The sequence below is a fragment of the Centropristis striata genome, chromosome 2 (genome assembly GCF_030273125.1).
Source record: "Centropristis striata isolate RG_2023a ecotype Rhode Island chromosome 2, C.striata_1.0, whole genome shotgun sequence".
Classification (NCBI taxonomy): Eukaryota; Metazoa; Chordata; class Actinopteri; order Perciformes; family Serranidae; genus Centropristis; species Centropristis striata.
The window spans coordinates 37,941,217-37,965,536 of NC_081518.1; the positions used below are offsets into that span (position 1 = coordinate 37,941,217).

At 39.5% G+C, this 24,320-nt stretch overlaps 1 protein-coding gene across 4 annotated transcripts in view; it reads right to left on the reverse strand.

Moving 5' to 3' along the window:
* Positions 1–4,308, reverse strand: part of LOC131989911 (BTB/POZ domain-containing protein kctd15) — a 30,930-nt gene extending 26,622 nt beyond the window's left edge. The window contains exons 1-2 of one of the 4 annotated variants that reach the window (XM_059355289.1): positions 3,590–4,308; positions 807–982 (exon numbers count right to left, since the gene is read on the reverse strand). In XM_059355289.1, the coding sequence (XP_059211272.1) occupies positions 807–982; positions 3,590–3,598 (185 nt within the window). In that variant the 5' untranslated portion in view covers positions 3,599–4,308. Of the gene's footprint in view, positions 1–806; positions 1,027–1,063; positions 1,114–3,245; positions 3,498–3,589 lie in introns of those variants that run through there. The other 3 variants (XM_059355280.1, XM_059355301.1, XM_059355273.1) reach the window with 3 other exon arrangements.
* Between the last annotated feature and the right edge of the window lie 20,012 nt (positions 4,309–24,320).

Consider the following 24,320-nt stretch of genomic DNA (forward strand, 5'->3'; position numbering starts at 1 on the left):
GATTTATATCTCCCGTAGCTATTTGGAATAGTGAGTATGTTTTCACAATAAAAAAATGAATTTACTGTGGGAACGTCACTAAACTTTTATCAGAACACTTTGACAGTAACCCCTGTTTGAACACAAATAATGACTATAAAGAGAATTTGATTTGAATGCTGGTTCTAAAATAGTCCTGAAATATCAGCTTTGATAACAGGGACCCAGACATATAGTTTTTTTAACAGCACCCTGGTCTACTGACTAAAAAAGGGGCTTTAAATGAGAAATTCACCACCATTCAAATCAGAATGAAAACACATGAAACAAACTGTACTGTACTTGCCAGCTTCCCAAATACCGTGTGAAAGGAGATAAAAATAAAAGCCTCGAAGGCATTTATTAAACAATTAAAATAATCACGTCGAAAACAAAAAAAACAAACAATCAAATTCATCATTTTAAAGCCATGAGAGTTTAGAAATAATGAAGGGAAGAGAAACGTCTCCACATGGTTTGAAAAGATATTAAACTGTCAGCTTCTCAGGGCAATTGTATGGGAAAGAAGTTGCAGTGCAGTTGTCCCAGTGCCAGCCAGCTAAATTACTTGTTAACAGCACAAATCCAATTAATTAAGACAAATACCAGTCCAATTATATAATAATTGATTTAATGACTAACAATGCAAAATTAATCTGTTAAATAGATATTCATGATGGTGACATATTTTAGATGCAAATCCACTCACTCCCCAATATGACAATTTTCACTTAATAACGTTAAATGAGAGAGAGAAAAAAGAGAGAAACCCCATAAACGTGTCTTACCTAGAGTCTGGGTACTTGGTGAGGGTTGCCAGGCTGCTGGTGTACATGTGTCCCCCGACATCGATATGCACCGGGGCGTTTGACTTGGTCAGCTGAGCCGGCAGAGGGATCCCCTGAGCGGCCAGAGGAGAGACCGGGGACCGGGTCAGAGACAGCCGTGACATGCTTCTTCCCTCCTGAAAGCAAGTGTACAGAAAAGCCATGGAAGTAGAAGTCAAGCTAAAAAAGAAAAAACAACAACAACACAGAGATCCTACACCGGGGAGCAGATAGTATCCTCTGTGAATGGTATCAGATCACTTCCATGTCTGTCTGGTCGCATATTTAGCCTGGAAATTATTGCCACCGCTCTAATTAAGTATGTTTGCATCTTTTCATGCAGCACCGGAGGCGAGGATAGGAGGATGCTTATTAGAGAACCAGAGAGAGAGAGAGCGAGAGAGAGAGAGAGAGATGGACAGATAGAAAGACAGAGGGAGAGAGAGAGGGAGGAATGCTAGGTGTCAGCCTCCAGGGGAATAAAACAAACTGCTGCTGCAATATTCTAATTAAAGGTCGCCTTATGTGTTAGACGTGATGCGCCCAGACACACCAAGCACCAATCTGAGAGCATGAAACACGGCGGGGAGGGGGGCTTTTCTCCTCACACACACACACACACACACACACACACACACACACACACACACGCATATACATTGAAAACAAAAGCAGATCAAGGTGACGGCTTGTCATATAGAAACCAGTGTTCCTGGTGTTGTTATTAGCCATGGTTTACCAGAACTTTGTAACTAACCGTGCGTAAAAACGCATCACCGCTGCCCACACTAACAGGCCAAAAAGCATGAAGTATCCCTCTCTATATGTGCGCTGACTCAGTGTCTGAATCTAATAAGAAGCCTCACCATCCACAGGCCAGCTCGATAGGTTGCGGGACTGCGGAGGCGCAGATTTGGGAGAGCTGACTTGAGAGCAGCCTGGTGCACTCTGAGGTCACCATCTCAGTTTGATTGACTGCTAAAATGTTTGAGCCAAAATCTATTTTTAATTCACTTGTTTTGATTGTGGTAAAGCAAAGGAGGCGTTTATGTCCAACTTTACCGGAGCGTAATTTGTTTGCCAACAGCTGCAGGTAAAGCACCTAACCTCAGAGTGGCCACATTTTAATGTGACCCTTGCAGAGTGTAAAAATAAAGATTATTATATGCAGCTCTAAAACTAAATCAGCTCTTATATTTGTGTTTTTCCTAACGAACAAAGGTCACAGTTTGCTCGTCTTATCATTACTCATCTGTTCCCCTGCAGGCTTTGCTTGAAATGCAGACATTTTTCCTGACGCAATTTTAAAAGTTTAAATAATACTCGGAGCTCCACAGTGCAACTCTATAAACAGATTGAGATAATATCATTTCACCCTGCGGCAAATCCGCACATTGATCAGTTAGCTGTTGCACATATGGGCTATTTTACTGTCAGGACTGGTAGACTGAAGGCCGCTGTGAAAGGCCAGACCTGCCCTCTGGGCTCTGAGAGACCCGCCGTGGGCACTAAATGAGACTTTTTCTTCTTCTTTTTTTCTCAGGGTGTTGCTGTGTTACAGCAGTATCGTGTTCCTTTAATACGATTACAGGAGGACGGGATTACATTTCAAATCCCAGGAACAGGAAGAGAAAAAAAAACTTGGAAAGACTTAAGAAGTTTGAGGTACCGGGCTGTCCCACTGCTCTCTCTCTCTCTCTCTCTCTCTCTCTCTCTCTCTCTAACAACCATCAATTAACCAATACAATTAAAACACACATGAACACATGGAAATAAATTGACCCATAAATATCCTCACTCTTTCCTATCAATCATTTCATTTCAAAATTATGTCTCTCTTAATCACTATCTCTCCACCCCCTTCACTCTCTCCCTCTCTTTTACACACACACACACACACACACACTATATATATGACAAATTCCTCCATCAAACCACAGCAGCTGTAAAGGCACCAACTTTCCCCTTCAGAGCTACTGCCTCCTTCCTCTGACCCTGTTCAAACCTATCCCCCCTCATGACATCCACATGATTAAATGATCCACTGTGATTAAAAATCAAAATAATATAACACGGACACGGAAACGTTTGAATAGGGAACAATCGGACACAACATCCCCACTCCACACACGAGCACAGTAAGTCTGTGCCTCTGCCTTTAATTCTCCCAAATGCTCAACATGGCGTCTTATTCCTGCTCTACAATTAAAAGCATAATCCCGACACGTGTGATTCATCGGGCGCTTGATAAAAGCCCACACGTGTTAAAGAAGCAGAAATGTGTGTTGGTCAAACCGTATCCGTGTTCCTCTGGAAGGATCTTTACTCTGAAAACTGCACACTGATCATGCACCGTGCGTAAAAACATCACATTCTCTGATAAAAAGATTTTCACCCTACCGTTTCAAACATTGTAGGGAATCCAGAGGAAATCCGTGCCGGCGGTCAGTCCCAGCTGCTGTCCGCGTAACCACCCCAAAAAATTCAAATATTTTCTCCCCGAGTTTTGTGGTACAACTACACCGCCACCATCCAGCTCCAGCACGAAGCTAAACTGCCGCACGGAAGAAGTGTTTTTGCTGTGTATCCCGCACAAAACTGCTTTTAAACACACACTACCGGCTGTGGTCGGGATGGACTGCTCGCACAGAGTCTCTGTGGCTTTAAAGGCTCTATTGCAAAAGGCTGCTCGACCTGTCCTCACCAAGCTTCTTTGTACCAAAGCGCACAGGAAGCGTCCTTACCTTGTACATAGATGAGATGATCTCCTTCCCCTTCTCAGCTCTTATTTGGATACGCGTAAAAAATGTGCGCTCTTGTTGGAATCCTTGCTTCGTATTTCTGCTTGTTGTCTGCTTTTTTTGTGTTGCCCAAATGAAACTGCCCCTGTGGTTTGTTATGAGAAGAAGAAAGCCAATAATCCGTCTCTAAATAACAGAGCAGAGCTAAAAAAGAAAATTCTTGCTCCGGGCAGCCCGAGCGCCTCTGGGCCAGGGATTAGGCTACAATTAGCTCAACTCCACTCTCTCGCCCAGGCAATTTTCTCAAGGAAGAAAACGTGATACCCCCCTATTCCACAAATTATGACTGCACAGATATAATAACTTATCTAATTTTTTCCCCGGCTAAAGTAGACCGTTCCCCTTAACGGTGTGAAGTTGTGATTTAGAGGGGGGGTAGAAACCTAACAGGCAACTGTCGCTCAATAGATTTAGAGCAGCAAAAAGCAGATTTTAATCATTGTCATTTCGTCTGATGTAATAGTTCCCCAGGCACTTCCAGCTAGTAGGCATACATCCCCATCTCCAGCCTGAATGTAAAGTTTAAAGCCAGGCGAGCTGCCATAATCCTTCACTCAGACAACATGCAATAAAGGCGCAGTAACTTGTTGATAAAGTCCCAGTAGAAAAATATGTTGAAAATGAAGAGATATCCTTGAACCAATATCTTTCATGCGGTGATTTTCCCCGTGTCCCCGCTCTCTCTTTTTCCCCCTCTCTCTCTCCCTCTCTCTCTTGCCTTAATGTCTGGAGTTGTAACGCCAAATTTCCTGCAGGCCATTAAAATCAAATGACGTCTATGGACATGCATGCATGCTGCTGCAGAAAGCGCCCTCACAACCTGCCTGCAGCCAAATGCGCCATTTCAATTATAGCGCAGGGCTTAGATGGAGATATCTGCCCCAGAACACCCCCCTCTCTTCACTCTCCGATGAAAGCAGGCAGCCTGCAGACTTTTTTTTTTTTTTTTTTTTTTTTTTTGGGAAAATAAGATTCTGGATGATTATTGTTATTTTTTGCCCAACATATAAAGACACAATGAAGGTGATGAAGCGCTAAAGTGGCGCGCCAGTTTTGCACCGAGTGAAGAGGAAGAAGATAGACTCAAGCAGGTGCTCAAACCAAGAACACGATTATTTATTTATTTGCATGTTTGTTTATTTGCGGGTAAATAACTGTGAATAATTGATGCAACATTGAGCCCAGTAATTACTCTGTACCAGCATCCTGAGAGAGGTGAAATAGTCGTTTCTTGATATTTGGCGCCAACCAGTGTAGAAACGTATTATCGGTCCACAGAAAAAAATAGTTTGACTTTTTGTGAACCTTTTTTATTGTTTATATATATAAAATAATAATAATAATAATAAAAACATTTTAAGTGATCCTGTTGAATAGTAAATAGTCCCTTTTAATGGGATCTGGTATCACCATAATAAGATAATTTACAGTATCTTCCCACAGCTCTTTCCTGCAAAATGTCAGAATAAAAAGTATTTAAAGAGGAAATAAACTAGTTGTGCTGGTGATGTGACAGCAGGACTTGTGGGAGTGGGAGAATGCGTCTCTCCTTGAAGCCAAGTCTCCGTAATTAGACAGGCCTCAGCAGCACGCCTCACAGCGATCCCATCTCCCCCTCTGGCACAGATTTGTTGTTTCCAGAGGTACGAACTAGAGGGGAAACTGGATTTTTTTTCTCATTAAAGGAAACAAGCCCGGAGTTAGTTCAATTACATGAAGTATGCAGGGATGTTGTAAATTTAAAGATTTAAATAGCTTACAAAGTGGCCCCGGGCCCCATCAGTTAATTTCCTTAATTTATGGATTTTAGCGGAGTGTCTATGTCGAAGGGAAGAAGTAGGTCATTTTGAGGATTTGCATGCGGCTTTGAGATTTCACAACAGATCCAAACATTTGCCCCTCTGACCAGCATCACCAGGTGAAAGGACACTCAAATCTCTATCACTGCGCAAAAACGCGTCTCCAAAACACGTCACTTTTAGTTTCCAGGGACAGAAAATGCAGATCTGATTGTAATATTTGACCCAAGTAATGAGATTATTGATGTTTGGTCTCCCTGATGCACGCACAGATAGAGATAACAGCTCTGTTCTAGTTTTGGTTAAAGGATTGTTCCACTCAATTTAGCCACAATTTCAAATGTTTGTCATTCTCTAAAAGTCAAAGCGATGTCGATTTTCAGTTAACACATTTAAGCTACAATTAGAGAGAATAACCGCACACATGAAAGTGAAAATCAGTCAAAGACTCCTTCAGACATCATATGTTAATGAGGTGAATTAATGCATGACCCTATAAGAATATTAACTCTGCCTGTAGGTTCAAAGGCAGGTGCTATTAATGGAGCAGAGACAGTACAATACTGTGTCTTTCTCTACAATCATAGCTTCGACCTTTCACCAGAGGACGTTGTTTACATTCACTTTGACAGATTGTGAAGAAATCTCTTAATAAAACATATTCACCACATTCATTAATTCATTATAAACATTATTGAACACTTCATGAGATTTAAAAGCAGTGATTTGTTGAACTAAGTGTGTGCTTTTGTGTGTGTGTCTTTTGGGAAATAGAGGTTCAAGGTCTCACACTGAGGAATCAATACATTCTTCTTTCTTCTATGTGTAAACATAATAACAGCTGGATCACAGGAAGCTGGGACATAGTACCATCTGCTGGTTAGCAGCAACACTGTGCATAAACCATCATACTGAATGATCACTGTGAATGGCTGCTCCTATGTACATTTATAGAGATTAGTAGAAGACTATTATGTCTAGGGTTAAAGGTTAAGTTGATGTCCTTAGAAACATAGCTATATTTGTTAGCCTTTTAGCAGCTCAACATGGCAAACATTAAAATGTTTGTGGTCACTAAATATGTACACCAGCATAACTTAATACGTCATTCTGTGAAACCCATTCATTATCCTTTTCATAATCATATTCATATGTTTTCTTAAACTCCACTTCAAATGATTTCCATTTAAGTCTTAAAGGGACAGTCCACCCAAACATTTAATATAGGAACAATACAAGAAAGAAAATAGTTCCACAACATGTCCGTGGATTATCTTGAGTAACCGGGTCATGACTTCTGCTAGGGGTCATCGCTGAAGAATTTTTTCATATTTTTTTGTTTTTGCAGCTTCAAGGACCACAAAGGGAAGTGCCATCTAGCTTTATTATATCCAAGAAAAGGCCGACATCTCTACTGCCGATAACTCCAACTTTGCAACTAATAAAAAGAATTACAGGTAATTGGAGGAACATGTCATTTTAATTTTGTTCCTGTTCCTTTAAGTGCATCTGGCCAGTGAACCTCATCTTATGATGCATGTAACCCAGGTCACCTGCACACTGTACTCATGAACCGGGGTGAAAACAATAGACACACTACAGTCACATCCACCCTTCTAAATGCGGGCATTTGCAAGAATCTCTTTCAAGCATTTCACATCAGATCAACACTCCTGCTTTCCCCTCTGGCATGTGGAGAAAGTTTGAAAAGAACATTCAGAACTTGCTTTTAGTAATCTGCATGCCTCGTGGAGCCCGGCTGCTGTCAATCGCTCCATTCTTCCAGCCATTTGACATTCTGCTTGATGTTGGTGTGTGTCTGAGGTGCAGCAGCGACACTTATTGTTCGTTATTTCAGAGAGAGAGGGAGAGAGAGATAGAGAGAGAGAGAGAGAGGGAGAGAGAGAGAGAGATAGAGATAGGGAGAGAGAGAGAGGGTAAGAGGGTGTCAGTTTATTAATAGAACGTGTGGGGTTGTGTTGCACACAAACACCTAACAAGCACAGCGCAGAATTCCCTCAAGTGCTTAATGCCAGCAATTAAGTTCCCGAAAAAGCTGAGCACGAAGAGAGTGTGTACTTTCTGTGTACTTCTGAGAGTTGCTGTTATGAGTCAATTCTCACTTTTATAGGTAAAACTACAATGACCCTGATGCTGTCAAGTTATCTCTCTGATTCACTCAGATCAGCATGTGATTGGTGGAGACGTTTAGTACATATTAACTCCTCACACGCTACACTTTTACCCCTTTAGAAAGTCAGCAGACAGTCACAGTGTGCATACCGGTATGCAGTAGTGGAAAGTAACTAAGTACACTCAAGTACAAATTGACTTAGTCTGTGCTTAGTATTACTGAGTATGTACTTAATATTTACTGCTACTTTATACTTCTAACTTATACGAAGGAAATTAGGGAAATAGTTTTTCATTCAATGCATGATTTGACATCTACTTGAGCTTTTAAAACATGAAGAATTTGTATAGATGCCTCCTATTGTGTAGAAAAATTGAAATTAGCTCTATTTCAAACTAAAACAGTAAATTGCTGCTTATGCAGTCCAGTTACATGACATAGACTAATAAAACACAGACAGAGGCATTTGAATATTTAGCTTTTGATACTTTAGGAACATTTAGGTTTGCTAAAGTCAACTATCTCTATATAGATGTAGAAACTATATAGATAAGTTTGTCTACAAGTTATGAGTGGTTCAATAAAAAAACAACACACCTTCTCCTAATAAAGCCTAGGACTGAGGGGGTAAAATATTCAGTATTTCATACGAAAAACAAGATTAGCCAGTTTGTGCCTGCAACTGAAAATTTTAACTCCTTTTGCTGGGAGGGTTCTCTGGGCTTGTTTGAGCATGAATATGAAGAAATGTTCAAAATTGGTCAGACTGTTTGGCTGAAAAGTAAGTTCTTTTTTTTCTCTTTTTCTTTTTTTTTAACCAAATGTAGTCTTTGTTTTCGCAATAAACTAGCATTTTTTCTTTTCCTTTTATCAGATCAGTCTAAAATTTTGGACATATGGGTTAAGAAACATCTGTAGAAACACCAAAGTGTTCTTCTTTTCTCCCGTCTCATATCCCCTCAGATGAACATTCAACTCCTTGGGGGAAATCTCAGCCCATAAATTGGGGACCAGTGCCCTCAGATATATTCTGCACATGGGTGCGAGGCTAAATTAAAGCGTGACTGAGTGACAGTGTAACTATTAATTGAAGTGCTGATGGCCCAATTTGACTGAAATGGATTTTGTTAATTTTTCAGCTCAAACTAGATGGAATTTCTGTCTCAAGATCAGAGTAACCTTAATACATCCAATCATTTTATCACTTTTATGGCCTTACAGAGCATCTAAATCTGGAGCAGTCATTGAAATTTGGCTAAAGAATCTCTTTTGCTGCCATCATGTGGTCTGAGACTCTAATCACAGAATATATCCAGGCTGTAAGTAACCGCTGTACCTGTGAAGACGCTGAAGAGGCCTTTCTCATGTTTGGAAGATGACTGTCACCAAAATTCTGTTTGTGCACAAAGGGTTAAATTATGACATGTGAATGTAAAGAATATATTGACTACACATTTTTTGTGTGTCTTCATGGAATCAGAGGTGACACCGGGGTGTTGTTCTGTGTCTATTGTCATATCCTTCACCAAACTCTCCTAACCAGGCGCTTATTCTCAGTCTGAAATTCTTTCAGAAAATCCTCTGAAATGTGTTATTGTGCTTCTGGCTCCAACCAGTCTTACACATATCCAGCATCATGCTTTGAATGTGTGAACAGAGGGGAAAAATGGTCTTTTGCTTTTGTTGCTGCGACTATTTGGTTAGCAGTAACAACGTGAACAGTGTGATGTCTCCAATCACATCTGGTATGCATCACATACCATTCCCCCTGCTCAACGTGCCTTGAGGGGAGTCCCTGGCACTGCGGAGCACCCACAGTCCTCATTAGAGTGCATGTGTCATGATGGCATCAACCCGCAGCCTTGACTTATGCTTTATATTTACAATCATCCATCACAACACTGTCATCACAACAGTCAGAAAAAAAAAACCACACGGATCTGGTCTTGAACGGTTTAAGCCGATCCGGCTTGTGTTTGTAACTCGTGATACGTGCCGCATCCTAAAAGGCCTTTTTCTGTCTGTAGCCATGTTGTTGAGACTCGTAATGGCCTGGACTGAAACTGGAGTCCCTGTCCTTTTGTTGTGCACTGAGCTCCCTAACAGCACAGAGGAGGGACAGGGTTTGATGTGTCTTCTGAAGGCCTGCTGCTTTGTCAACACTGAGGCCTCTGCACTGACACTGTGGAAGCTGAGTGCCTCAGGGTGACAGGGAAGGGAGGGATGGGTGGGTCACTGCACCCTGGTAAAAGAGAGACAGAGAGAAAGAGAGACAGACAGAGGAAGAGAGAGAGAGAGAGGAAGAGAGGCGACGGGGGGAAGGGTGCCAGCTAGTGTGGCCAGCGCCCAAGGCTAGAGGAGAGTGCTCTGTGCAGCAGACTGCCTGATAGGGACTGAGGCTGCTGGCTGATGACATTTTATGGTCACAACATGCAATCCCACCCAAAATCCAGTTTTCATACGGTGTCTCATTTTTTGTTACAGCCACACAAAGAATGACGCAGTTTTGCGTGTCATCATGTCCTTTGAGTTTTACTTCTTTTACAGTAAACAGAACAATGGGTGGTAAAATAATCTCTAAACTCATACCATATGGAGGGATAATAGACTTTTGTTCAAATAGTTGTGATGCTTTTATTGGGCAAAAACAAGAGCTTTAATTGATGTGACTAATCCCACTTATGGACTTTCATTCCTACTTAATTATGAAATATAAAGTGTTATGGTTGATAAATTTAGGCAGTGTCTGCTGCTAAAATGATAAAAGTTGAGTATTTCCATTTAGTGCTACTTTATGCCTTAAAGGACCAGTGTGTAGGATTTAGTGGCATCTAGTGGTGAGGTTGCAAATTGCAACCAAGAGAATAGACCCAACCCCTCCCTTTCCAAGCATGGAGGAGAACCTACAGTGGCCTTCAGGTAATGTAAAAACATGAAAGGCCCTCTCTGGAGCCAGTGGTTTGTCCATTCTGGGCTACTGTAGAAACATAGCGGTGCAGGGCTCAGCAGAAGAGGAAGGACTCATTCAACAAAAACACAAGAATTCTTAGTTTCAGGTGATAATACACTAATGAAACTAAAGTCCTCTAAATCTTACATACTGATCCTTTACATGCACTACATCTCCACTATATTCTTCTGACAGCTTGGTTACTTTTTGGATTTAGATTTAACAGGAAAACTATATATTATTGCCCTGTGGTTATGTGCCTAAAGTTGACCTTTGAAAATTTGAATATAAAATATCATCACTTAATAATTTTATAGTATTTGACATTTGTGTGAAATGTTATTATGTTTAGTGTATGAATTATTGAGTTATGGCCAAAAATATGTTTTGTGAGGTCACAGTCAAATTGACCTTAAACCTCCAAAACCTAAAGAGTTCAGCCTTCAGTCCATGTGAACGTTTGTGCTAAATTTGAAGAAATTCCCTGCAGGCATTTACAAGAATGGGATGGACTTACAGATGGATGGACGTACAGACTACACAATGCCTGTGGCCACAACTGTTGGCAGTGTGGAGACCTAAAACCCCGACGTAAGTATATCAATCAAACAATATAGCTATGATTATAAAATATAATAAATTGTTAAAAATAATATGCATGATTTCTATGTTTTTCGTTTTTTGGCCCCATAAAAAAAAGTTGCGTCTAGGCGGGGGTCCCTTTAGACGTTCAAGAGTAAAAAGTAAAGATAAGACTTAGAAAACATTTTGTAGTAGAACTTAATTTATTCTTATTTTCTAAACAACAACATATCAATATTGGAGTAAACTCGCTAAATGTCAGCGAGCTACAGTAATGCTATTATGCATTGATATAAGAACATAAAAAACATACCAGTAACACTTTACTTGTGTTTAAATGCAAGATTTGTAATTGTAATGGAGTATTTACTGAAGTGAAATATCTGATTGCTTCCTCATCACAAGCTAAATATTGATGTTACGTACCAGAGGTTGATCCAACACAGTATGACTTCCTATAAGTCGCATTTATCTGCATTATTTACACACAAAGGCCAGCACCAACATCTCTTTTTCTGTTGGATATGGTGTTATGGCCCTGTTAACCTATGATATATCTGTTTTGTGCAGTGAATCACAGTCTGAATGTGCTTGCTGTCCTCCAGAGGGTAAGAGAGAGCCGAGGCTGGGGCTCGCCAGAGGCACCGCTGTCTCCCGGGTCGGCCTGATGCAGGCTGAGGAGCCAGAGCCCCACAGACATCGCTTTCTTTCACCAACACTTTGTGTTAAGTGGCCATAAGTAACACTGGGTTTCCATTGTGCATGCAACCAAAGAGTTTATTCTCTCACACATCATTATGGTTCACTGTGTGTGTGTGTGTGTGTGTGTCTCAGTGTTGCTTTCCCCTCTGTTTCAGCTCTGACCTCATCCTGTCAGTTTGTACCTCTGATATGGAGCATTACTCCACTGTGAAGACGACGAGCAAAGCACTGTCAACCACAAGATAGTTTGGATCTTCGTTGGTTTGTCTGGAAGTATAAATCCAAGATTTAAAAGTCAGTTTTCTCTGGTTTCTGTGTCTTTGTTTGAATAGGAATCGGTTTTACTGTTCACTGATCAGTGAGTATATAATAAGCTTTTAGTCCAAACATGCCACATGCTATTTTTTTTCTTCAATTAATAATTATGAATAAATCCGTAATTGAAGCTGCACTAATGAATATTTTTATATAACATATAAACATGTACACCTATGCCATGTTGCAGTCCTCCATCTGACAAAATTTCCTCAGAAAAAAATTGTGAGATGTGAATTTGTGTCTGGGATCAGATAAAACTGTTTTGGGGCTTTTTTAAATTGTGGAATTTTAGAAGAAGACAGTCCTACACATCACTGCTGCGGTTCAGTTTAAGCTGCTGAAGTACTTGCCTTAATGTATATCTATTTTTTATTTCTTTGTTACCAACACACCACAGCAAATACTTTGTAAGTGAAAACCCACTTGGCAATAAAAAAAAAACTATTCTGATTCTGTTAACTGAGAATAAGGATGACCTGTGAGGTCAAAGGTTAAGCATGCTGCACGCAGAAGTTTGGAAAGTAGCCTCAGTAAAACAGTAAAGTATGGTTGGTGACCATGGACATATAACTAAGTGACTTAGAAAAATTTAACCGACCAAAATAAAAGTACACGTTGCTTGGAATTGGAGGAAACTTGTGGGAAGAAATCGTGAACAAAGGACAAGCGAACATTAGCCCTGCAGCTGGAGACTCACAGCTGACCGGATGTTACCGTCAGTGGAGCACAACTTCAGCTGATCATGGAAGTGAGAGTACATTTATTTTCAGTATTGAGTAACGCCTTCACTGAGCACTGTCTGTTTGTGCCCCTTGCAGCTCTTCTGGCGGTGAGTCCAGTGTAGCTGCTACACTTTTAAACAAACCAAGCTATATAAACGTCAGTTACGAAAAACTAAAGAGATAGTAAATTAAATAGTTTTGTCTAATATACGTGTCAGAAAAAAGGATTATATTAATGAACAGTGCAGCATGAAGTCGTCATGTTGAGTCCAATTTTTTGTAGTCTATCTAGTACGATGAAGTTAATTTTTAATATTTGACTCATAAGCATTGGCCCGCATGATCAACTTTTTAAGACTGGAGCATATTTGACAAAAATTTGAATGATTTAAGACAAGCCATTCAACAAAAAATGCATCAAGCAGAACCAATATCCCTCTGACTTTACCAGCTCTTTGTGGTTGGTTCTCTTCAGTCTCTTCAAGTACCTGTACAAGGGCAGATGACACCACATGCTGTGTGTCTGCAGGTTGAGTGTGTAGCACAGTTGGAGTTCCCTTGGTGCACCATCAAACATCTCCCGCCTATATATGGACACATGTAGTTGTTCTAACATAGGAAAGACATTTCCAGCATCAGTTACACTTTTTTTTTTAATCTTCTAGCAAGTTTGTATGAATACATGGGTTGTTATCACAATCCTAATACTGGTGCATTATCAGCAGTCTTGCTTTTTCGGTATGTCGTGGTATTGGCACTTAAACCACATTTGTAACCATGTTTAAAGTTTGGACCCCCTCTGAAAACTAAACGCCTCCCCGTTGAATTTGTTCTGGCTACTAGGCAGTCGGGTTCACTCCCATCACTCTCACCAACACCATAACAGGCTGCTTTTAGCCCCAAACAGCTCTGATAAACACACTGTTCACAACCTGCTCAGCACGAAATGGAAAGCAAACAAAGTTAGAGACTAGCTGGTGAACATAGTGGAGCATTTAGCTGCTAAACAGCCACATATTTTCTTCAGCAGTCTGTGGAGAGCAAAACGAGCTAAAGGGAGAATTACTGTTGTACTGGAACGAATGAATGAATGCTGATGTTCCTCTGCTCGCCAACACATTCACCATATCAACTTTATAAGGTGACAATGTTGTTTCTACAGCTCGATCTCCTGAATAATCAATTGCTGTATGCTTAAAAGGTTACTATTGTGCAAATGAATTCAGTAGACTTCAAACAAACCTCCCACATTTTCTTTACTATTAGTGCTTTCAGGGAAAGTCTCTCCTTGGAAACTCCTGGGATTGATCATCAGCAGAGCCTAATGAATAACACCACCACTGTGTCCTGCTCGGGAATGAACTGCTGTGAGTCGGCGTGGTGCACCTGCCTTCTGCCAGGCAGCCACAGAGCTGAAGCCACGCCAGCCAGCCTACAGGCACTTCTAGATAACTCCTGTCTGATTAGCTCCTTAGGAGGACATTGTTCCAAAAGCAATTCACTCGACTCCCAGTATTAATTTAGTCCCGAGAGAGAGGCCCATCCATCGTAGGTAGGACGGGCCGTGCTCAGGGCCTACCCTACGGCCTGCTAATAGCACGGCACCTCCTGGCCTGTCACTATAAGTGATAGTCTCTGCAAGTTTGTTGCCTCGTTGTGTGTTTCTCCCATCAGGCAGTGCGCCTCCCTCCCTCCACTTCTCTCCTTCTTTTTCTCCCTCTCTGTCAGCAGTGGTTCAGGGCAGGTGTCTTCTCTGTCACTTCCATCACTCACGCTGCTTGACGAAGGGAAGACACAGTTCAGAACACGGCGGGAGCAGGGGGGTGATTCATTGAAAGCTTGCCTCTCTCCTTGAAAGGGAGCGGTAGAGAGAAACAGTGGCTGCCTTTTTTTTTGGCTGTTTGTGAGAGCTGCCAGCAACAAGGAATAAGAGAGGAGAAAGTGAAAACTCTTTCAATATTGTTGAAGCTCTGAGAGTTGCTGCAAAGTGAATAAAACTTGAGAGAGGTTGACGCGCTCTCTGATGTGCGGTGCACCTTTATTGATAAAAAACCCAAGCTGTTTTAAATCAGCAGGGGATCCCAGCTGGTTCACGGAGAGCACAAAGTGGTTTCCTCCTGCATGTTTGTTGTCTGTGTTTCAGAAGCAGCACTGTATGGGGAGGAATAGGTGAAGGAGACTGTGCTGCTACAGCTCTGTTCTTCAGAACGAAGACAGAAAAACCAGCAGGAACTCTGTTGGTTAAAGTGGTTGTTGGCCTGTTCATCAGTGGGGTTTTGGACATGAAAGGAAATTTAAGTTTGATTTATTTTTATTTGTGTTTGTGTGGATAACAGGTTGTGGATAAAGTTACAGCTGGAATAGATGCATTGTACATGTCTGCAAACCATAGATACATTCCCTCCTGTGGTGCTAATAAAGCTTTGTGAAGAAAAAAAAAGATGAACACTGATACACTGGGTCGCAGTTTCAGATGTGGTTAATATTGTGAATTCAAACAAAAACTACATGGTTATGTTTTGGCACCATATTCCCCACAACAAATACTGGATGCATTTACATAGGTAAAAATATTCAGAACCCTTACTTAGGTGAAAAGAACTGCAATCAAAATGTATTTAAAATATTGTTATATATACTCCAAATATATTATTCCATTATTTGTATTGATGCATTTATGAAGATAGGGCTCATTTGTTAAAATGAACCTGAAAAGTAACTGAAGCTGTCAGCTAAATGCAGTGGAGTAAAAAGTACAATATTTGCCTATAGTGGAGTAGAAGTATAAAGCTACATAAAATAGCAGCATTGGATGTGAACTTACAGAAGTTAATTTACAAGTTAATTGCTTAACAAAATTAACTTTAAAATAACTTTTGGTTCCATGCAGGACACAAACACTGAATGAAAGTCCAGTGTATGTTGGACCCATCCAACCATCCAAACCTTCTGTGGACTGTGACGCTCATGACACTGTGTCAAACAGTTGTCAAAACATTTCAAATCAATGTATGTGAGGTTTGCAGAACAACACAATGCCAACATTCTTTTCTGGTTACTGGGCTGGCTAATACCAGAGGTGGGACCAAGTCATTGTTTTGCAAGTCCCAAGTAAGTCTCAAGTCTTTGCCCTCAAGTCCCGAGTCATGTCCGAAGTCAAGGCTGACAAGTATCAAGTCAAGTCCCAAGTCCAGCAGTTTGAGTTTTGAGTCCTTTCGAGTCCTTTTAACCACAGGGTAATAATATATTTACACACATCATGTATGCTTTTAAAATCTGTTTTTATTTATTAAAACAAGTGCAGTTGAAATGGCAGAACAAATTGTGCTGGCATTGCACTTTGTACATTGCAATTGTACTATTAACCAGTCATTTGTAACATTTAACTCATATTTTCAAAGAATATTCTTAATTTTAAATACATCTGAAAAAACAAGTGCAACTGTAATTATTTGTTCAAAAGTGCTAACTTCATACTTCCATACCAATGATGCCATATTGCATTTAACTAGTTCCACAGCAGCTCACACACAACGAAAGATACAGAGCCTTAATAACATATATTTTTTTAATCTTTGTGTATGGGGGAAAGTAGTCTTCTCAAGTCAAAAGCCTCAAGTCCAAGTGAAGTCACGAGTCATTGACGTTAAAGTCCAAGTCGAGTTGCAAGTCTCTTTACATTTTGTCAAGTCGAGTCTAAAGTCATCCAATTCATGACTCGAGTCACACTCGAGTCCAAGTCATGTGACTCGAGTCCACACCTCTGGCTAATACTAATTAAATTAACAAAATGGCCAAAATATTTATGGATTCCACTTTATATGTTACTACCCTGGTAGACTTCTTAGATTTAGAGAAATATTTCTATACTTATATAATGCATGTAACAACCTTTAGACATCTTCTTTCTGCAGTTCTCTCCCATGCATTATTTTCCTCATTAAGTTTCAGATACTGTTGCCAAATAAAAAGACTGTCAGTGGATTTCACACAGTCCTTGGCAACATAAAGACTCAAAAGCAAACAGTAGATACTTTGTTTGGATCATGAGGGAGAATTTTAATATTTTGGCCGTTAAAGCTTCTGGGAGACTAATTGGTATCATTCATGCTGATCCTTTGCTCTTCCTATACAAATAACTCTGATCATTGCGGTTTATCGTTGGAAACATACTGAATTACAAACTAGTGTGTGATGTCATCTGACTTTTTTGCACGGCCAAGAGAGTTGGCAGCATTGTTTTTAACGTTGGAACACTCAGTGTGCAACATGTTGGAAGACATTGTTGAGAACAAACGACAAACGCTGCAACACATATCAACTGCAGAAGCTCACACACCTTGTTCTTGTGCCAATAAATGAAAAGAAAAATCTGTTTTAATATCATTTGGTTTATGAGTCCGTGATTTCTAACCTCTCCAACACAGGAGGTGTTTCAGTGGTTTCTCTGTGGTGAAATTAAAACATTACAAAGCTCCTCCAGGTCAGGCTTTATGGATGTATGTGTGTGTGCTTTTAACATGTCAGACAAGTGAAAAAAACAAGAAAAGAAAAATACATTCAGTTGTTTGATTTACTACACTTCCTCTATTTGCGTCTGTAGATTTCTCCTAAATTCAGCAAAGTTGGCATTAAATTTCTCATCTGCATATTTTAACATAACATTTCAGGAAACTTGTAACACAAAAATATTTGTCATAATGCAAGTAATCAACTTGGGAAGTTTTATGGTGATATCTATTTGTTTTTCCCCTCAACTATTCCCCTGTGGTCTTTTGCAAAATGTTTTGAATTTTACAATAAAATTAGATTTTTTTTTCTCACACTCTGAGCCAGAAATCTCAATTTCAGTTGCACTTACAGACACAAAACGTTCCCTTTTCATTCCTAACTATATTCTGAAGGTTTTTACAGAATCAGATTTGTTTATATATAATTCATAGTATTATTGGTATTACATGTTATTTCTAAAAACATGAAAACTTTGATGTTTTATTATGTGGCTGTTGACAAAGTCTTTCAGACTTTTGGAGTGATGAACTTTTGACACATATGTGTCAATAAAATGAAACAAGGATTTTGAACATGGCTTTGCTCAATGTCCACATTTATTAATATTTGCACATAATTTATAAAATAATGCCTAATTTGATTATTTAACATTTCAGAAAACGTGCAATACATACAATTATTTTCTTAACGTAAGTAATCAAGTAGGGAAGTTTAATGGTGATATTTATTCATTAACTGAATTACTGAATATTAATGTAGCATATTCCTTGTCTGCTCTTCACACTCATCATTGCGCACCTCCTCCCTCCTCCTGTCCATCAGCATCACCACCGCCTCAACCCTTGATGTGTTTTTACATTAAAAATACATCCACAATATGCTGTCATTAGAGTTGGGGGGATATGATGGTATAAATATGAAAAACCAGAGTGGAGGATTATTTCATCAACCCAAATGTTTTAGTCATTCCCGGCAGTTGTGTCAGCCAGGTAGAGATATCGCCCCAAGGTTAAAGAAGCACTCTGCCCACAGCAGCTTCATTATAAATCCAGTGTTTATTGATTCGAGTTCATTAAAGCTGCTGCATAATTCATGTCAATACCAACGTAAAGCTTAATTAGATGACTTGCAGTGGCTGTCGTGGGTGTTTTAGTGTCAAAACAGAAGCATGACAGGTGGCGGCGGCAAATTGGGTACCAAAGTGCACATTACTATACTACACATTCCTCCATGAGCATGAAAGCAGTCATTGTTCTTCTTGTAATATTTCAGATGCAGTACTGCCATCATGTGGTTATGTACAATACATAGACAGTAGGAGGCAGAGCACAGCAGGACTTTCCAGCTTTTTCAGTATAAAGTAGTGAGAAAGAAAATTATAATCATGACTTTGGAAATTTCATGCATTTCTGGAATTAAAAATATTGAATTTTGAATAGAAATCAACTGAAAAACTATTTTTTTTAAGTAAATATATATATACAAATATATTGATACATTTAACATTCAACATTTAAAAATAAATAAATAATAATGAAAATTAATGATGTCAAAGTAAACAAAATCTACTCAATTGTAGTGCCAGAACCTGCTGAATACTCCTAAACATGTATTTAAGACTTTGGTAAATTATATTCCACATATTTCACTGTGGTGTGATTTATAATACAAAATGAAAGCATCGCAGCCAAATGGAATACAGCTCAGTAATTGTTTTATCTCGATTATCTGTTTTTTATGAATAAATTTGAATCAAAAATTAGATTTATCGGCCACCACAATTCCATGAAAAATGGATGGGATTCTGTGAAAAACCTAATAAAAACAATGCAATAATTTACAAATCTACATTCAGATAAATACAGTACAAAGACAAGATATTTTATGCTCAAACTGTAAATACATACACTCATTCTAAATTTAATGCATTCTGTTTTTATTAACAGCATCACAACTTTTATGGAATCAGGGTTGTACAGTAATACCATAACTGCATTTTGTGAAAGGTTTGCCTCAGAGACAGCCATCTGAATCGTGTGAAAAGTGAGTACACAATAATAGTAGATTTAAATCATTCTTAAATGTTTCTGTCTGAACCTCATATTTGGAGCCGTTAAATACAAACAGTGCACAAATGGAAGCGATTTATGGCATTGGAAGTTCCTGCTGGAGCACATAAGGAAAAAATGAAATAATGACAGATTGAGATTTTATTCCTCCAAAGCCATTCTCTTGATATTATCACCGGCTCCATCCTGCCAAATGATACATGAGTGCTTGTTTCCAGCACGAGCAGCGTGTCGATAAAGGGGCCAGGCCAGTTAATCAAATGAGATGTTCGGGAAGCACAGGACTTTGAGATTTCCTCCATAAAATGATTTCCCACTTGTCATTTTGCTTTGCTTGATTAATAACAGAGCTCCCGCAAATCATTTTAATGAGGTTTATATCAGTGAGAGACGTGTCTGGAGCGTGCTGCAATGCATTGCCAAAACAAACAAGGATTTCATGCGGAAGGGGGAGAATTAACCTGGCACGCATGTGAATTGGAGAAGTTTTGTATTTGACGCTTGAGGAAATATTTTCTGCCTCTCAAATGTCGCCCCAATGAACCGAGAAGTCAAATTGTTTTTGTTCCGCTCATGGCATTGATGCAGTTGCTGCCATTGTTGTCCGTGCACTGTACGCATGTGTGCACGTGTGAATGCTGTGTCGTCAGAGAATCTGCAGAAACCTGTCATCAGCCATGTTAATGCTGGCTCTGAGGCAAACATGAAGATTAACTGAGGAACCTATAATAGTAATACTTGAAAAATGGAGCAAAGTCTCTTTTTTACAGTCCTCCCAACCACGGCGAGGTTGTTTATCACTCTGGGATGATGTTTGGTTGCCTGCCTTGTATGTCTGCTTTGGGCCCTTAAGCTGATTTAGTTACACAAGCACGTTCTCTTCAAAGCATGTCAAGATTTTCCACGCACACTAATGAGGTAAATGGATGGCTTTTGTTTTCTTCACAGTTTTAACTTCCCCCAAAGTGCTCTCATGACTTATACAAGAGCTGTTGCGGAAATCAGCCTTGAGCATTTAATCAAATTTCTAACTCTACAGAGTGATCAATTTGTGCTGCAATATTCATCCGCCACACACGCATAAACATATTCGTCACATTCACGCAAACACACACACATAGTATATATGCCTTCGCAACAACAAAAGAAGTGTGGCTGCTTTTTGTTCTTATTAAAACACTGTCATTTTGGAAAGCAGAATGCAAAGTAGAACAAAAACGCTGCTCTGACAGATTTTTCTCCCTTTTTTAAAATGTAGGTAGAGCGTGTGAGAATCATACAAATTAGTGCATATTCAGGCACCATACGGTCCCGACTCTGATCTAATCACAGAATGGAAATGAAGCAAATCATTTCTCTCAGAACAGGCACTACTTGGCTACGAATGATGGAGGAATAAAAGCACCAATTTGAAAAGCACTTAGATCTCAAAATGAAAAGTTTTACTTCTAGACATGAAACAGTGCATTTGACAGTTATTTCTAAATGTGTGGGTTTGTGAGGTGATCTGAGGATGCTTGCCCTCGGGGACTATAATCTGAATTCCAGAGCCTCTGTGGTGCAGAGTGAAACGAGACATCCCTGCCGGCAAACTGTGACTCAACTAGAAGGGTTAAAAACAATTCCCAACAGGCTTGTGTTTATGTGCATATTAACAAGCAAATGCAAAGGCTTGAAAATACATGACATAAATAATATACATCAAAGGTGAAAAAGTCACAGTGCAGTTCATTATTGAACTATGGTTCAGTTTAGTAACTTAAAAATAAGCAAAATAACATATAAACCTTGTTTAATGTACTTTATTTTGTCTTTAAATATGAATTAAATTTGTTGTACTTCGTGCCCTACTTGGCAACTTCTGCCTTTACTGTACTTTTTTGTTGTTTAATGTAACAGACAATTACAGAGATAAGTGAACTCCTCAGTGCTAAATTGTTAAAGATCAGGGTAACTTAGTGTAAGTTTTTTATTTCTTTATATCATGTGCAAAGTGAACTAATTCTAAGTTAAATAGGTGAATTCAGAATAAATGTTTTATATACATACAAGGTCGGCCATAAAGTTGGAATAATTTTGTTTTCAGACACAATTCTCTGTTAATTATGGTTTTATTTTCATTGTGATATGTTTGGAAGAGGTTGATTAATAAAGTTTTGAGAAGATATACACTTTATCTGCCAATAATAAATCACATTGTCACAATCATTTCATGGAAAGAGGTAAAATTATTATGGGCGACTGTATTTTTTTTTTCTATTTGAAATGACATGATATATGAGCAAGCCCAACCAAAAATAAGGACATTTATGGATATTAATATAGTTTATTTCAGTGGGCTTAAACTGTTCTAGGGACGTCCATTATTAACCGTTTATCTGTTAACCGACCATAAGAATTTTGACGCATTAATGTTCAGCAACAGTTAAAAATTATTATAGAAAAAACATTTAATTCAACTCATAGTAGGTGCTATTGATTGGAATAGCTTGGAGAGCTCCGGCACGATGTTAACTAATAGTACTACTAGTGCAGAATCAAGACAGACACACAGCTGACGACCTTGCAGCGAACAAGCAGTGGAGACTTGGAGACATGGCTGCATTGGCATAATTGTGGCTGAGGAAGTGGTTCAAGTTTGCAGACGTCTGCGGAATACGGAAAGTATGTCAGAGCCTGTGAACTGGGACTCGTTGCATGTTTTTCTTTTAATAGTTAATGAGGGTTGGCTATTTATCAGGAAAAAAAGTTCAAATTAGCACCATAGTATTTACACAAACCGAGGCTGCTGTAACATTTGTGACTGCAAAGTGTTGAATCTGATGAATAATTATAATCTTATCTGGTGCTACGATGGTTTTGAAGTGGTTATCAAATACCCTTGAAGTCATGAGTCATTTCATGTTTTCTATGTTCAACATAGACTAGAACATAGAAAATGGACGTAGTCACCGTGGCGTCACCCATCGTTTGAGGCATCGAGTTCATTGTTACACTTGTCGCCATCTTGTTTCGGATACGCGAGCAGACCATATCTGGACTGTGGAGGAGCAAGAGGGACCTGATCACTGACTACAGCCTCTCTACACCTCAACCTGACTGAGCGAAGTCGCTGCTAATTCATGTTAGCATTAACTGGGATGTTAGTTTTAACTAGCAAAAAACAAAAACAAAATATATGTAACTTACCTCAAATAAATTAACAGCTTGGACTGTCTATTAGTCCAACCAAACGCTGAAGTGTGTTTGCTTTTCTTCTCTTCTGATGAAGATTGGTCTTGTTAGTGACCTGTCAATCAAAGGTAGCCACGTCTCAAATCATACAATTCTTTATCTTCTATTTTCTTCTATATGGGGCCATTATTTACACTATCAACATGAAATTGTCTTGAAGAATATTTTTACTAGTCACTGAGACCATAGTGTTGTTCGTAAAAAAAATTCTGAGGTAATAAATCAAGTGAGAAGTTTTCTCATTTTTTAGTGAAATGAATGGACCTAAATGCTTTTGCAGCCACTGTCAGCACCCCCTGCTGTATTTTTTTTTGTAGAATGCAGCTTAAGGTACTTCCTAATTTGCCTCACTGCTCAGACCTGGAGGTTGCTGCCTGATGTTGAAAGAAATACCCCAATAAATCCTGCCAACTTTAGACACTTTAGGACACCCTGAGTTGTTTGTACTGGTGATCCCACTGAGAATCAACCCAGTTCTGTGTACCTTTCAGCCACCTTCTGCTCATTGTTTGGCTCCCTGGTTTGTCTGGTTGAGTTGCTTGACACCCACATTTAATTCCATACCCATCTGGCTCTTTGTTCAGTGAATGTGATGCTGACATTCAACAGAGGAGACTCTAACGGGATGCTTACGTTGCTCTGATTCTGCTAGACTATGTATGCTAAGTAATTGTTCAGCAAAGAATCTCACACAGAGCAGGCAGTACTACAGCACCTTTTTTTTTTAGTTGGAGTCAACACTTTCTCTGTTGTGACAATAAAAGTTAATTGTAAGAAACAGAACTGGAAAATTGAAAACTGTATTGCAGTTGCTGTTTCTCTTCCCTCTCTCATATAAAACCAACAGCTGGATGAAAGAAAGTTATTCTCTGGGCTTCTTCAAAGGCCATCCTGGGAAATGTTGGAAACCACTACATAAAGTAGAAGTAGGTGCAGCAGACTGAAGGAACCTGGTGCACTGAAAATTAAATTATCACAAAACACCCCCGGCGAACATCACAGACTGATGACATATAACACTGTAAGAGTGAAAGGAGTTCTTTTCTTTGGAAGTGAAACTGAAACCATTTTCATGCCTGCAAACAAGTTTTGGAAGCTGGTCCTGTCAACATTAGATTTCCTGCTCTGTCATCTCTATTATCTCTATCTCTCTTTTGATACAAGGACTCAATGACCAGTTGTTGAGAATAAAAGAGCTGTGAGCAGCTCACTGCCACTGACCCGCGACTTCATCTCATGACATTTTAGAGTTACGGCTTCCTGTCAGTTGTGGCTGTCGGCAAGTAAACCTGTTCTATGTAGCTTTAAAATTGTCATTCAGTCCTGTAAAGCTACTCAGTGGCCAGTGTAAACAATGGCTCCGTTACGTTCTCTCAGCAGCTGTGGCTGAAGTAACTACTATTGCTGCTTTGTAGCTGTTGTGGAAGTCCCAGGTACATCAAACAACCAAAAGGTGCCATGTCTGAGTTCATAACATCATCTGGAGGAGCACACAGCTCAGTGAGTTTCATTTCCTTTTCCAGCAACTGTGTCTGGATGACTGCAGTAACGATGCTACTACAGCAGTATGTACCCAAAATAAACAGATTTATTTGTATATTAATTGGAATGTGTGAAAAGTGTGCCCAAATAGCTACATCATGGTGCCAAAT